Source organism: Muscardinus avellanarius (assembly GCF_963383645.1).
Source record: "Muscardinus avellanarius genome assembly, chromosome: 7".
In the NCBI taxonomy this organism is placed as follows: domain Eukaryota; kingdom Metazoa; phylum Chordata; class Mammalia; order Rodentia; family Gliridae; genus Muscardinus; species Muscardinus avellanarius.
In genome coordinates, this window is record NC_137793.1 from 87299346 (window position 1) to 87312614 (window position 13269).

The following is a 13269-nucleotide window of genomic DNA, read 5'->3' on the forward strand; positions in this document are numbered from 1 at the left end:
AGTCTTGGTATCTTGTGTGGATTTTTTTTTTATGTTTGTCTACTCCTTCCATCACCCCTCTTTACAAACTTTTCCACACTAACCTACATACTCTTCTCCCCCAAAACTTTTCCCCATAATATACCTCCTTGTTTAATACTCAAAGTATTTCATATATCCATACTTACTCTACTAACAACAAGAGTCCTACTAGTTAACTCTCTCTCTCATTCTTAGCTAGATATTACCTTATCATACTTAAAGTCTTCTCAACCTAAACATATCCTCTACCTAATCCGACTCCTTTACCCATCACCTCAGCTCCTCCCACATCACCCACCCTCAACTGGAAAAGCTCTGCTGACTTGCTGATACCCCTAAACTCCTAATATTAAGATTGGACTAAGCATAATACTCACGAACAATGGGTAGAAATCAGAAAAACAGAACAGAGAACGCTATAAATATGAGAACCAGAAATTATGAAGAGACAGCAGAAATCATGAATGCTGACCTACTAGAAATGCAAGAAGGGGAGTTCAGAATCTTGATGTACAATATGATGAAAGGATTTAAAACAAGTATAGAGGAGGTTAAAGGTGAGTTAGAAACACTAAAAAAGAATCAGAAAGAGGTCTGGAATGAAATGAAAGAGGCAATAAGTGAAATAAAGACAGCAATAGAAAGAAATTCTGGAAGATTAGATGAAATGGAAAACAGAATATCAATATTAGAAGACAGTACATCCCAAACCAAAAACACAGTCAGCGATATACAAAAATCTCTACAGCAACAAAACCTAAACATCCAGCAAATATGGGATAATATGAAGCATCCTAAGTTACAGATAATAGGCATTAAAGAAGGAATAGAGGTACAGACCAAGGGCATCTGTAGTGTCTTCAAGGAAATAATCTCAGAGAATTTTCCAAATTTGGAAAGAGACTTGGACCTTCATGTCCAAGAGGCATACAGAACTCCACTGAGACAAGACCAAAGAAAGACCACTCCATGCCACATAATAACCAAAATGACCAACATAGAGGCCAAGGAAGGAATCTTAAAAGCAGTGAGAGCAAAAGGAAGGGTGACATATAGAGTCAAAACAATAAGAATCACCTCAGACAATACAACCCAGGTCATGAATGCTAGGAGAGACTGGTACGACATGATTCAGACCCTGGAAGAAAATAACTTCCAACCAAAGCTCATCTATCCAGAAAAACTACTATTCAAGATCAATGGTGAAACCAAAGTCTTTCAGGATAAACAGAATCTCAAAAAATTTATGAATTCAAAGCCAACACTAGAGAAAATTCTTAAAGAAATAAACCATAAGGAAGAAAAAAGAAGCAGACTTCAGAATCAGAGAAGAGAGGAAGTTAATAAGTGGGCCATTTAAGTAAAGAAGAAAGATCACACCACCCAAGAGTAGACAAAACACAAAATGGCAGAAAACAAAAATCATATTTCAATAATATCTCTTAATGTCAAAGGACTTAACTCACCAATCAAAAGACATAGACTGGCAATATGGATTAGGAAACAATCCAAATATATGCTGTCTGCAAGAAACTCACCTCACAGCCAAAGACATTCACAGGCTGAAAGTGAAAGGATGGAAAAAAATATACCATGCCAACAGTGACCAAAAAAGAGCAGGGGTAGCAACCCTGATATCCAACAAAACAGACTTTAAAACACATCAAAGGAGACAAATCAGGACACTTCCTTTTATTAAAAGGAACAATACACCAAGAAGATATAATGATAGTAAATATTTATGCCCCAAATGTGGGTGCAACCACATTTGTAAAACAAACCCTTCTGGACATAAGATCCCAGGTAGACCCAAATACAATAATTCTGGGAGATTTTAATATGCCTCTCACACCACTGGATTGATCTTCAAGGCAAAAGATGAGTAAAGACACTTTAGAACTAAAGGAAACCATCAACCAAATCGACCTAATAGACATTTTCAGATTATTTCAACCAGTAACTACAGAATACACATTCTTCTCAGCATCCCATGGAACCTTATCCAAAATAGACCACATCCTGGGACACAAAGAAAATACCAGCAAATTCAAAAAATGTAATATAATTCCTTGCATCTTTTCAGACCACAATGGAATAAAAGTAGAAATCAACAACAGGAAACTCGAAAGAAAGTATTCAAATTCATGGAGAATGAATGATACACTATTGAATGATGAATGGGTAAGAGCAGAAATTAGGGAAGAAATAAAGAAATTTATGGAAACAAACGAAAACAGAGATACAACCTACCAAAATCTATGGGACACCATGAAGGCAGTATTAAGAGGAAAGTTTATTGCATTGAGTGCCCACATAAGAAGCACAGAGAACCACCAAGTAAAGAACCTAATGACACAACTCAAGGACCTAGAAATTCTGCAACAGTCTATTCCCAAAGCCAGCAGAAGGAAAGAAATCATTAAAATTAGAGCAGAAATAAATGAAATAAAGAACAAAAAACAATTCAAAGAATCAATAAAACAAAAAGTTGGTTCTTTGAAAAGATTAATAGAATTGATAAACCCCTGGCCAACCTAACCAAAAGAAAAAGAGAATCAACTCAAATTATCAAGATTAGAAATGAAAAAGGAGATATCACCACAGATAGTGAAGAAATTCAAAAGATTATCAGAAACTACTTTAAAAATTTATACTCCAATAGACTTGAAAACCTGGAAGAAATTGATAGATTTCTAAGCACAGTTAACCTTCCTACACTCAGCCAAGAGGACATAGCAAGCCTAAACCAACCAATAACAACCAAAGAAATAGAAACGGCAATAAAAATTCTTCCACCAAAGAAAAACCCAGGCCCAGATGGGTTCTCAGCTGAATTCTACAAAACTTTCAGTGAACAACTAATACCAATACTTCATAACATATTCTGGAAAATCGAAAGAGATGGAACTCTCCCAAATTCCTTCTATGAGGCCAGTATCACATTAATCCCCAAACCAAATAAAGACACCTCAAGAAAGGAAAACTACAGACCAATATCCTTAATGAACATAGATGCAAAAATTCTAAACAAAATACTAGCTATACGCATTCAAAACTATATCAAGAGAATAATACATCATGACCAAGTCGGTTTCATCCCAGAAAAACAAGGCTGGTTCAACATACGCAAATCAATACATGTTATTCACCACATAAATAGAACCAAGAACAAAAACCACATCATCATAGCAATAGATGCTGAAAAAGCATTTGACAAAATCCAACACCCATTTATGTTAAAAACACTGCAAAAATTTGGGATAGAAGGAAAGTACTTCAACATCATTAAGGCAATATACTGTAAACCCAAAGCCAACATTATATTGAATGGAGAAAAACTGCAAGAATTTCCGCTAAAGTCAGGAGCAAGACAAGGATGCCCACTATCACCACTCCTTTTCAGTATAGTCCTTGAGACTCTTGCTGCAGCTATCAGACAAGAGAAGGAAATCAAAGGAATTCACATAGGAAGAGAGGAATTAAAAATATCTTTATTCGCAGATGACATGATCCTTTATCTGGAAGACCCAAAGAACTCAACCAAAAGACTTCTGGAGCTGATTGACAAATTCAGCAAAGTCGCAGGTTACAAAATCAACCTAAAGAAATCAGTGGCTTTTCTTTATGCCAACAATGAATCCACAATGAAAGAAACAAAGAAAACAATTCCATTCACTATAACCTCAAAACCAATAAAATACCTAGGAATAAACCTAACCCAAGATGTAAAAGACCTCTACAACAAAAACTATAAAACATTAAAGAAATTGAAGAAGACCTTGGAAGATGGAAAGATCTCCCGTGCTCATGGATAGGCAGAATAAATATCATCAAAATGGCCATTCTGCCAAAACTGATCTATAGGTTCAATGCAATTCCCATCAAAATACCAGTGACATTCTTCAGAGACCTAGAAAAATCAATCATGAATTTCATATGAAGAAAGAAAAGACCTAGAATAGCCAAAGCAATTCTCAACAATAAGAAACAAGCAGGAGGCATTACAATCCCAGACTTCAAACTATACTATAGAGCAATAGTAGTAAAAACAGCATGGTACTGGCACAATAACAGATATACTGACCAGTGGATTAGAATAGAAGATACAGAAACAAACCCACACATCTTTAGTAAATTAATCTTTGACAAAGGGACCAAACACATACGCTGGAGAAAAGACAGCCTTTTCAACAAGTGGTGCTGAGAGAACTGGCTAACCATTTGTAAAAAGATGAATCTAAACCCCTATATCTCACCAAACACAGGAATCAACTCAAGATGGATCAAAGACTTAGAAATTAGACCTGAGACTGTGAAGTTAGTAGAGGAGAGTATAGGTTCAACACTACAACATATTGGCACAAGCAGTAACTTTCTCAACAAAACCCCCAAAGCTCAGGAAATTAAAGCAAGAATAAACAAGTGGGATAACATCAAACTAAAAAGTTTTTCTCATCAAAGGAAACTATCAATAACCTAAAGAGGAAGCCGACAGAATGGGAAAGGATCTTTACCAGCCACCATTCTGATAGGGGGCTAATATCCAGAATATACAAAGAGCTCAAAAGACTCTACACTAGCAAAACAAACAACCCAATCAAGAAATGGGCAAATGAACTAAATAGACACTTCACAAAAGAAGAGATACAAAGGGCCAATAGATACATGAAAAGATGTTCTTCATCACTGGCCATCAGGGAGATGCAAATCAAAACTACACTGAGATTCCATCTAACCCCAGTCAGAGTGGCAAGCATAAAGAAATCAAACAACAACAAATGCTGGCGAGGATGTGGGGAAAGAGGAACTCTTTTACACTGTTGGTGGGAATGCAAACTAGTTCAAGCACTATGGAGATCTGTGTGGAGATTCCTAAGAAAGGTGGGAATAGATCCACCATATGATCCAGCTATACCACTCCTGGGTATCTTTCCAAAGGGGTTGAATTCAGAGAAAGACAGCAACATATGCATACCTATGTTCATAGCAACACAATTTGTAATAGCCAAAATATGGAACCAACCCAGACCACCATCAACAGATGAATGGATAGCAAAACTGTGGGAAATACACACAATGGAATTCTATTCAGCCATAAAGAAGAACAAAATTATATCATTTGCAAGAAGATGGAAAGCCCTGGAGAACATTATGTTAAGTGAGATCAGCCAAGCACAGAAGAAGAAGGTACATATGTTTCCTCTAATATGCCCAAACTAGGAAACACAAAGGATACCAGTGGGACTCCAGATAATGGAGGGGAAATAACAGCAAAGTTTGAATGGAAAGATAGGAGAGGAGGAAGGCTGATCTTGATTAATGAGGGTCTACATCTGAACATGTGTAAAATTATGAATAAGAAATGGTTAACCTAGACAACCATTGGTGGGAGGGGGGAAGGAAAAATGGGGGCGGGGGAAGAGGGCACCAAATATAGTTTAAATGTATACTATTTATGTTCAATAAAAATTGTTAAAAATAAATAAATTATTTTAGGATTATCTGGATTAATATGTATAATTGGAACTTTATGTATAAACATTATAACTAAAAACTGATGGGCAGCGGCTTGTGAGAGACTCAGATAGCAAAGATTCTTTCCCAAGGATGAAGATATTGGGCCAACTATTAAGTTCAAACTGACCTTAGTTAGAGCCACTGTATATGATTAAGTTTGAGACAGCCTTGTGAAGTGAGACAAAATATACTATGTCCAGCACCCTTGCCCTAAACTTTATAGAAAATAATAATTTTTACTGTCCTTGGCAATCCTGCTTGCATGACTATGCTCTTGCTTTTCTGCCAAAAAATAAAATATAAAAACTGTAACCAATCCTGAATAAGATGGAGAAGATTGAATCTGACTCGTGTGGCGTCCTCTCTCATCGGCCTCGGTTTCCCCCTCACCTTCACACGAACCCCGACTCTGCTAGGGCTGGACCCCGGCAAACTTGTTTCTGCCACAACTAGAAAACTGGTTTCAACAATTTGTCACCATCCACAGCTGACCTGCAGATAGGTCTGCCTGTGATGATGGGACAAAGACTGCCTGCTCCCCATTCAGAAAGAACAATGGTTGCCAGGAGATGCCTCCTGGGAGGGATAGTCCTGCTTGGTTATCTAGTAGGAGTCTTTTGGTGGCCTCAACCTTGTATTCCATACAGTCATAGCCCAGCCCTTTGGCTACTAAGTTTGTTTTCTTTTTAGTTTCAGAAAAATCTTCACTCTCTGAGAAACTTTAAGTTGCTTTTGCACGTGTGATCTTGGAAGCATCGGACAGAAGAGATGGGCTTACTACTCTGATGATGGTGGGGATTTTCACATGATTAGAAACTTCTGGCTACTTTCTGTTTTCTGTCCTACCTCATTTGTTTTAGGGGAACACAGCACCTGTGATGAAAGGCTTGTACTCTCCTATCTTTACTTGACTCCAGCATGTAAGTCCCTACAAAATCCTACCACCCCCACCAACGGAAGGAGACACTGAGGTGAGACTTGAATAGCCAAAAAGGACAATGGCTTGGAGAGAGGGAGAATCAGCAAAACCCGAAAGGTGACTTTAGTTTGAGTTGAAGCTTTGGGAGTACAGAATAATATTTAAGACCTTTGCCTTCATCTTTAGTTTCCTATCTGTGGCACCACACCCTTTTTAGTTGTATCCCTACTCGAAAAGAGCTGGCCCTATCCAGCTGAGTATGATGGTACTTGTCTGTAATCTCAGGACTTGGGAGACTGAGACAGGAGGATCAGAGGTTCAAGACCAACATTGGCTACTTAGTCAGACCCTGTTTCAAAATTAAAAATGTCTGGGTGGGGGGTTGTATCTCTATTGGTTCTATTCCAAGTACTACAAAAAAAAAAGAATGGCCCTATTCCCTTTCTTCACCTTTCCTAAGAAGCATCCTCAGCTTAGTTGAATGAATACAGGCAGCTTAGTTGACTTCCTGACATAGACACTAGAAAATGACAGCATAGATGGGCATCCATGCAGAAGGTACAGAATGTAGACATGGAATAAAATCAAGCTCCTTGCTTCTCCTCTTTCATCTTAAGATGACAAAAACTGGGGTGAGAGGTGTTAATATGAGGGGTAAGCTCATGAAGGAACAAGAAAGATACCATGGAATAGAAATGGAAGCCACACATTGAGGCATGTGTTTGCAATCCCAGCTTGCTTAGGAGGATGAAAGTTCAAGACCAGCCTGGAACAACAAGACTCAACAACAACAAAAAGGGCTGGGGATGGAGCTCAGCATTATAGCACATGCATTCAATCCCCAGTATCTCAGAAACAAGGAAAAAAGGGAAAAATGGAAGGAGGGAACTCAGAGGCTGAATGGGTTCATTGCCCCTGGGTTCAATATCCAGTGCCAAAAAAATTTAAAAAAGCATCTATGTGTTTCTCAGAGAGAGAGAGAGAGAGAGAGAGAGAGAGAGAGAGAGAGAGAGTGTGTGTGTGTACACAGGTATACTCATATACTGCTCATTTCTCTGCAGAGCTGCATTCAATCCTGGCATCATGAACCATTCCTTTTGGAAATATATGACAGTAATTTTATTATTATCTTTCCTGAACATCATCCTCTATGGTAAACTTTATAGTGGTGATACTTAACTTCCTTTGGTGAGTACCAGAACCATAATGGAACCAATTTTCAAGTATTAAGAAAATAATAAAGTCGGTGGCCCACACTTTGGGATTACAAAAAAATAATAATAATAATTTTTAAAAATTATATATATAGCGGTACTGGGGATATGGAACCCAGGGTCATTCTACCTCCGAGCTAGACCCCCAGCCCTATTTTTTATTCTTTATTTTGAAACAGAGTCTCACTAAGTTGCAAAGAGCCTCACTAAGTAGCTGAGGCTGGCTACAAACCACAATCCTTCTGTCCCGGCCTCCTGAACGAAAGCTGGTATTACATGCGTGCGTCACCACACCTGGCTTAAAGTCAATATTTATGTCTCATCTATATGGAGCACTGTAGAATCACTGCAAATATATTCAGAAAAGACCGGTGACTTTTTAGAGTCACCGAGCCAAGAAGGGGAGTAGGGAAGAGTAATTTGTTGTAATGGTCAGCAGTGACAGTAGAGATCAACAAAGAAAGCGGAACTTTTCAGGGGAAAACAGAATAGCGTTAAACACAAAATTAGAGATTTGATGCATAATTTGTGGTATCAAAGAGAAACGTAGCAGAGGGACAAGAATGGGAATATCTGAGATTCCAGAACTTCCTGTAGCTTTTATTCAAAAATTCCACAAAGTCTCTACACTGCTGAAGGAATAGCTTAAAACAATTCAGGCCAGATTTATTCACAATTACTTTCTAAATTCATAAATTTAAAGCAGCCACTTTCCACTGGCCTTTGAGAAATGGATGGGACATGAATAGGGGTAGGAGGAAAACGGGGCAAGCCAGGTATGGAGAAGGGGATTTGCAGCCACCTCCAGGGCACAGGAACCCAGGGCAAGAGGACATCTGGCTGCTGCCACGCCCTTGCCAGTGCCAGGAGAGGGGATGCTATTCTTCCTGTGAAAGGATGCAAAGTAACTACCTTAGTATAAACATATGCAAAGCAGAAGAACAAACCCCCACAGGTCATGCTGAGGATTTGAAATGAGAGTGAAATGAAAGTGAAGCAAGGAAAGTGATACAGGACTGTGTGTGGTCAAACTGGATGACAGCAAGGGCTTCAGATTGAGGTGTGGGTGTAAATTCCCTAAGGACAGGACAGGTTCTGTCCTGAGCATTTCAGAACCCAGCACAGGCCTAAGCCAAGTTAAACCTCATTGGTCAGTCTAATAATGAAAAGAAACAAAGCCAACCATGGTGATTCACATCTGTAATCCTCATTCTTGGGAGATTGAAACAAGAAAATTGCAGGTTCTATGATAGTTTTAGCAATTTAGTGACTCTTAATAAACTAGCAAGCTGGGCGTGGTGGCGCACGCTTGTAATCCCCGCACTTGGGAGGCAGAGACAGGAGGATCTTGCTGGTTCGGAGCCAGCCTTGCTGGCTTAAGAGACCTTGTTTCCAAATAAAAAAATATAAAATAGGTCTGGGAGTGTAGCCCGGAGGTAGAAGGGCTTCCAGGAACACCAGTACCACCAAAGGAAAAAAAAATAAAAATAAAAAATAAACTAGCAAGCCCCTGTTTCAAAAACAACACACACTAAAAATTTAAACAAAGGGCTAAGGGTATAGCATAGAGGTAGAATGTTCCTGGGTTTAGTCTTCAATACCGAAAAGAAGGAGGAAGGAAGGAAGAAAGGAAAAAAGAAGGAAAGAAGGAAGGAAGGAAAAGGAAAGGAGAGAGGGAGGGAAGAAAGATATTAGATATAGGGTGTGGCATGACAGGTTACTCCTGCGAGAGCCTATATCCTTCCTCTAGACATTCCACTCAACACCGGGGTCACACTGGCTCAGGAGCATGGCTTCTACTGGAAAGCACTGTGTAGTTCATGACTAGGTGGGGAGTGTGGGTGGCTGAGCCCTGACACTGGGTCTCCTGCCTACTGCATCCTGGGGCTCGCCCAGCCTGTCCCCAATTGGAGCATGCCCCTCAATTGTTTCCAGAGGATCTGGGGATAAACCTCAAGGCTAATACATATCTACCTTGTCCTCAGAACGAAAAGAAAGAAATAATTTGGAAGGTAGTTCAAGAACAAATCATCCCTAAGAGCAATAACCACTTGGAAGTCTTCAAGGAGATGCAGAAAAACTGCCCTCTACTGGAACATGCAACCTACAGAATCCTGGCTGGAGCCCCACGAAAGGCAAAGAGTGAGTGTGGGGGCAGAGCCCCGAGAGGGCCAGGCAAGGCATGGAGCAAATGCAATGGAGGAGGGCCAGAGGGATGAGCTGGCAGGGCCAGCCTGGGCATTTAGTGCAGGGTGCGGTCCTGAGAGCCTCCTCCTCTCGCCTGCTCACCCCTTGAAGGCCCGACAGGATGAGAAGAGCACACTGGACCTGTGAGCGAGATATCCCAGGGCAGAGCTCCTTCATGGCAGGCCCCCAGGGAGAGGAAGGCAGGATTAGAGGGGTGGCCCCGGGAGAGCCCTGGGGAGAGGGGAGAGGCCATGTGGGCTTTGAGCCCCAGTGCCCAGAGGGCCATGGACACCCTCCATCCAGGGCTGGGTGATCCCTGATGACTGAGGTACCGTTGAAGGTCAAGGCCACACTGAGATCGTTGGCCAAGACAGCACATTTGCTTTGGCTGGGTGCCTGCTTCCCCTCCAGAGACAGCCTTGCCCTTTCAAATCACTGCCAGACAAACCACTTCCCGCCCTCTGGCCCCCTGGACCACACACTCTCAGGGAGAAAGAAATGTGAATGTGTCACAGGGACTGGCATCCAGGGGAGGCCCTGGGAGGAAGCCTAGGAGCTCTCACCTAAGCCCCTCCCCGTATCTTCCAGAGCTGCTGACAGTGGGGATTTCCTCAGCGCAACACTCCCATGGGAGCTACCTCTTGGACACCCTCAAGTCCCTGTTCCATGCATCCTCATTACATGAGCTGGAGACCATGGTGGTGGTGGTTCACCTGTCAGACCAGGACCCTGCATGGCTCAGCCAAACAGTCACCAATATCTCAGTCCTCTTTGCATCCCACATTGAGGCCCACAATCTATTCGTGGTCCAGGGGCTGTTGGGTGGCTCCCCCCTACAGAAGGAGAACTTCTCCTCACCCTGTGGAGAGCTTTATTCCAGACAGAAAGAGAATTATGCCCTCCTCATGAACTTCGCAAGCAAGCTCTCTGATTACTTTTTACTGATGGAGGATCATGTCCGGTGCTCCCCGAGCTTTGTGTCTACCATCTACAAGGCATTAGCAGCCTGGAAAGAATTCCATTGGGTGATCCTGGAGTTCTCCGACCTGAGATTCTCTGGGAAAGTTTTCCACTCCAGCGACCTCCCCCGCCTGATCTCTTTCTTCCTCCTCTTCACAATGGACCCTCCCACTCACTTACTTCTGTCAAATTTTAGTTTTCTTGTGGGCCAGTCAGTTCCAATTAGCTTTGTTCCTGATCTCTTTCAATCTTGGGGCAATAATTTTACTTCTGAAGACACTTGTTACCAAGAGGAAGAAAAGGAAAAGACACTTGATACTCTCCCAAACAACCCTCTTGCCCATGTCTACACTAACATGGCATCGGCAAACAATCATCTCCCTGAAGATGCCTATTCTCTATCTCCAAGATTTTTCCAGACTCCATTTGTCTTTGAAGGCCATGAATATACCCTGATATTCAATCGTAATTACAAGGTGATCCAGATAGAGATCGTAACAGGATTTGGTACCCAGGGGATATATCAATTAGAGCATGGGCAAGTAGAACTGGGCTATGAGCCTGTCGAGAATAAGAAAGGCTGTGCCCGCTATACGCTGCTGGGACCGCTGGTGAAGGGGAAATTCCATCAGAAGGTACATTATGACAAAGACTTTGAGGAGGAAGTGAGATGTGTACGGGTGTTGGTGACAGCAGCTCAGGTATCTTATCTTTGTATTACACAAATTCGTATCTGGGTTTAGTTTCAGAAAAAATAGTAATAAAGTGACCAGTGTGAACTCTGGACGGATCAGGTTTGGGGATCGATGTATAAATTAAAGATTTTTTATTTTTTCAGTACTGGGGATGGAACCCAGGGGCATTCTACCTCTGAGCTACCTCCAGCCCTGTGTTTTATTCTTTATTTTGAAACAGGGTCTCGCTGAGTTGCAAAAGACCTAAGTAGATGAGGCTAGCCTCAAACTGCACTTTACATTCATAGTCATTTCAGTCTAGTTAATAGAGATGACACAAACTTACAAGAAGTAGAAAAAATATTGGATTCACCTGACCCCCAAAAGCAAGGGAGATGGATGTATTCACCCCAATCTTCCCTCATTTTCTCCACAGAGGTCTCCTATCCTAGGAGACAGGATCTTACTTTGAGGGAGATATTACTTTACAGAGTATTGGGAATGGCCCAAAACATGACATGATTATAGAAATGTTATCTGACTTAGCACAAGATCCAGTCCTCAAAATTGCCAAACATTGGGCCTTACTGAATCCAAGCATAGGCTTTTGACTAGCAAAAACTCCTCAGAAGTATATGCAAATCTTTGTACATTTTCATGTCTACATTTCTCTAGAATAAAGATATACAACATTTGTCAGTGTTTTCATATGTCAAAGAATAAAAATTACTAAACTTATAAATACACATTCTTGATGGCAGTATATAATTTATTATGCAAGGGCATGGAACCATCTATTTTGCATTTTTAGTTCAAAAATGGGAAGCATGCATTCATGATCCTTTCATGTATTCATTCAGAGGTACTTATTTGATGAGTTCTGTTTGCCCTATTCAAGGTAGTAAAGATGATAAGTGAATTAAACATATTAACAAGAGGTTAATTACAACAACAACAAATGCTTAGTATTCAAAATGATAAACTAGGCTGGGAATGGTGGCACACACTTGCAAACCCAGTACTTGAGAGGCTGGATTGCAGATTTGTGACCAGCCTCAGCAACTTAGTAAGGCCCTCCACAACTTAGTAAAACCTTGTTTCAAAATAGGACATAAAAAATAGGGCTGGGGGTATAGCTCAGAGGTATAATGCCCCTGGGTTCAATCCCCAGTAACACACACACACACACACACACACACACACACACACACACACAAAGATAAACTAGAAGCCAGGTTTGACAGCACATGCCTGTAATCCTAGTACTTGGGAGGCTGAGACAGGAGTATTGCATGGGTTCAAAGCCAGCCTCAGCTAATCAGTGAGGCTCTCCGCAACTTGGTGAGACCCTGTTTCCAAATAAAATATAAAAATATGTCTAGGAATGTATCCTGGAGGTATAAATCCCCTGTGTTTCACCCTAGTACTACAAAAAAAAAAAAAGATAAAATAGGCTGGTGGCTCATACTTGTAATCCCAGTACTTGGGAGGCTAAGACAGGAGGGTCACCGTTTTGAGGACAGCCTCAGCAAGTAGTAAGACTCTCATCAAACTAGTGAGACCCTGTTTCAAATTAAATATAAAAAATAGGAGCCAGGCATGGTGGCACACACTCATAATCCCAGCATTCAGGAGGCTGAGACTGGAGGATTGTGGTTCGTGGAAAGCCTCAGCTACTTAGTGAGGCCCTTTGCAACTCAGTGAGACTCTGTTTCAAAATAAAGAATAAAAAATAGGGCTGGGGGTGTAACTCAGAGGTAGAATGCCTCTGGGTTCC

At 41.0% G+C, this 13269-nt stretch overlaps 1 protein-coding gene across 1 annotated transcript; it reads left to right on the plus strand.

The window, feature by feature from the left end:
• Positions 1 to 7006: 7006 nt before the first annotated feature.
• LOC308265137 (alpha-1,3-mannosyl-glycoprotein 4-beta-N-acetylglucosaminyltransferase-like protein MGAT4E) lies at positions 7007 to 11561 on the plus strand (the record flags this gene model as incomplete). The annotated part of the gene is made up of 3 exons (XM_080698731.1): positions 7007 to 7015; positions 9657 to 9813; positions 10447 to 11561. The coding sequence occupies 3 exons, from the start codon at positions 7007 to 7009 to the stop codon at positions 11559 to 11561; spliced, it is 1281 nt and encodes a 426-aa protein (XP_080554857.1).
• Positions 11562 to 13269: the final 1708 nt, after the last annotated feature.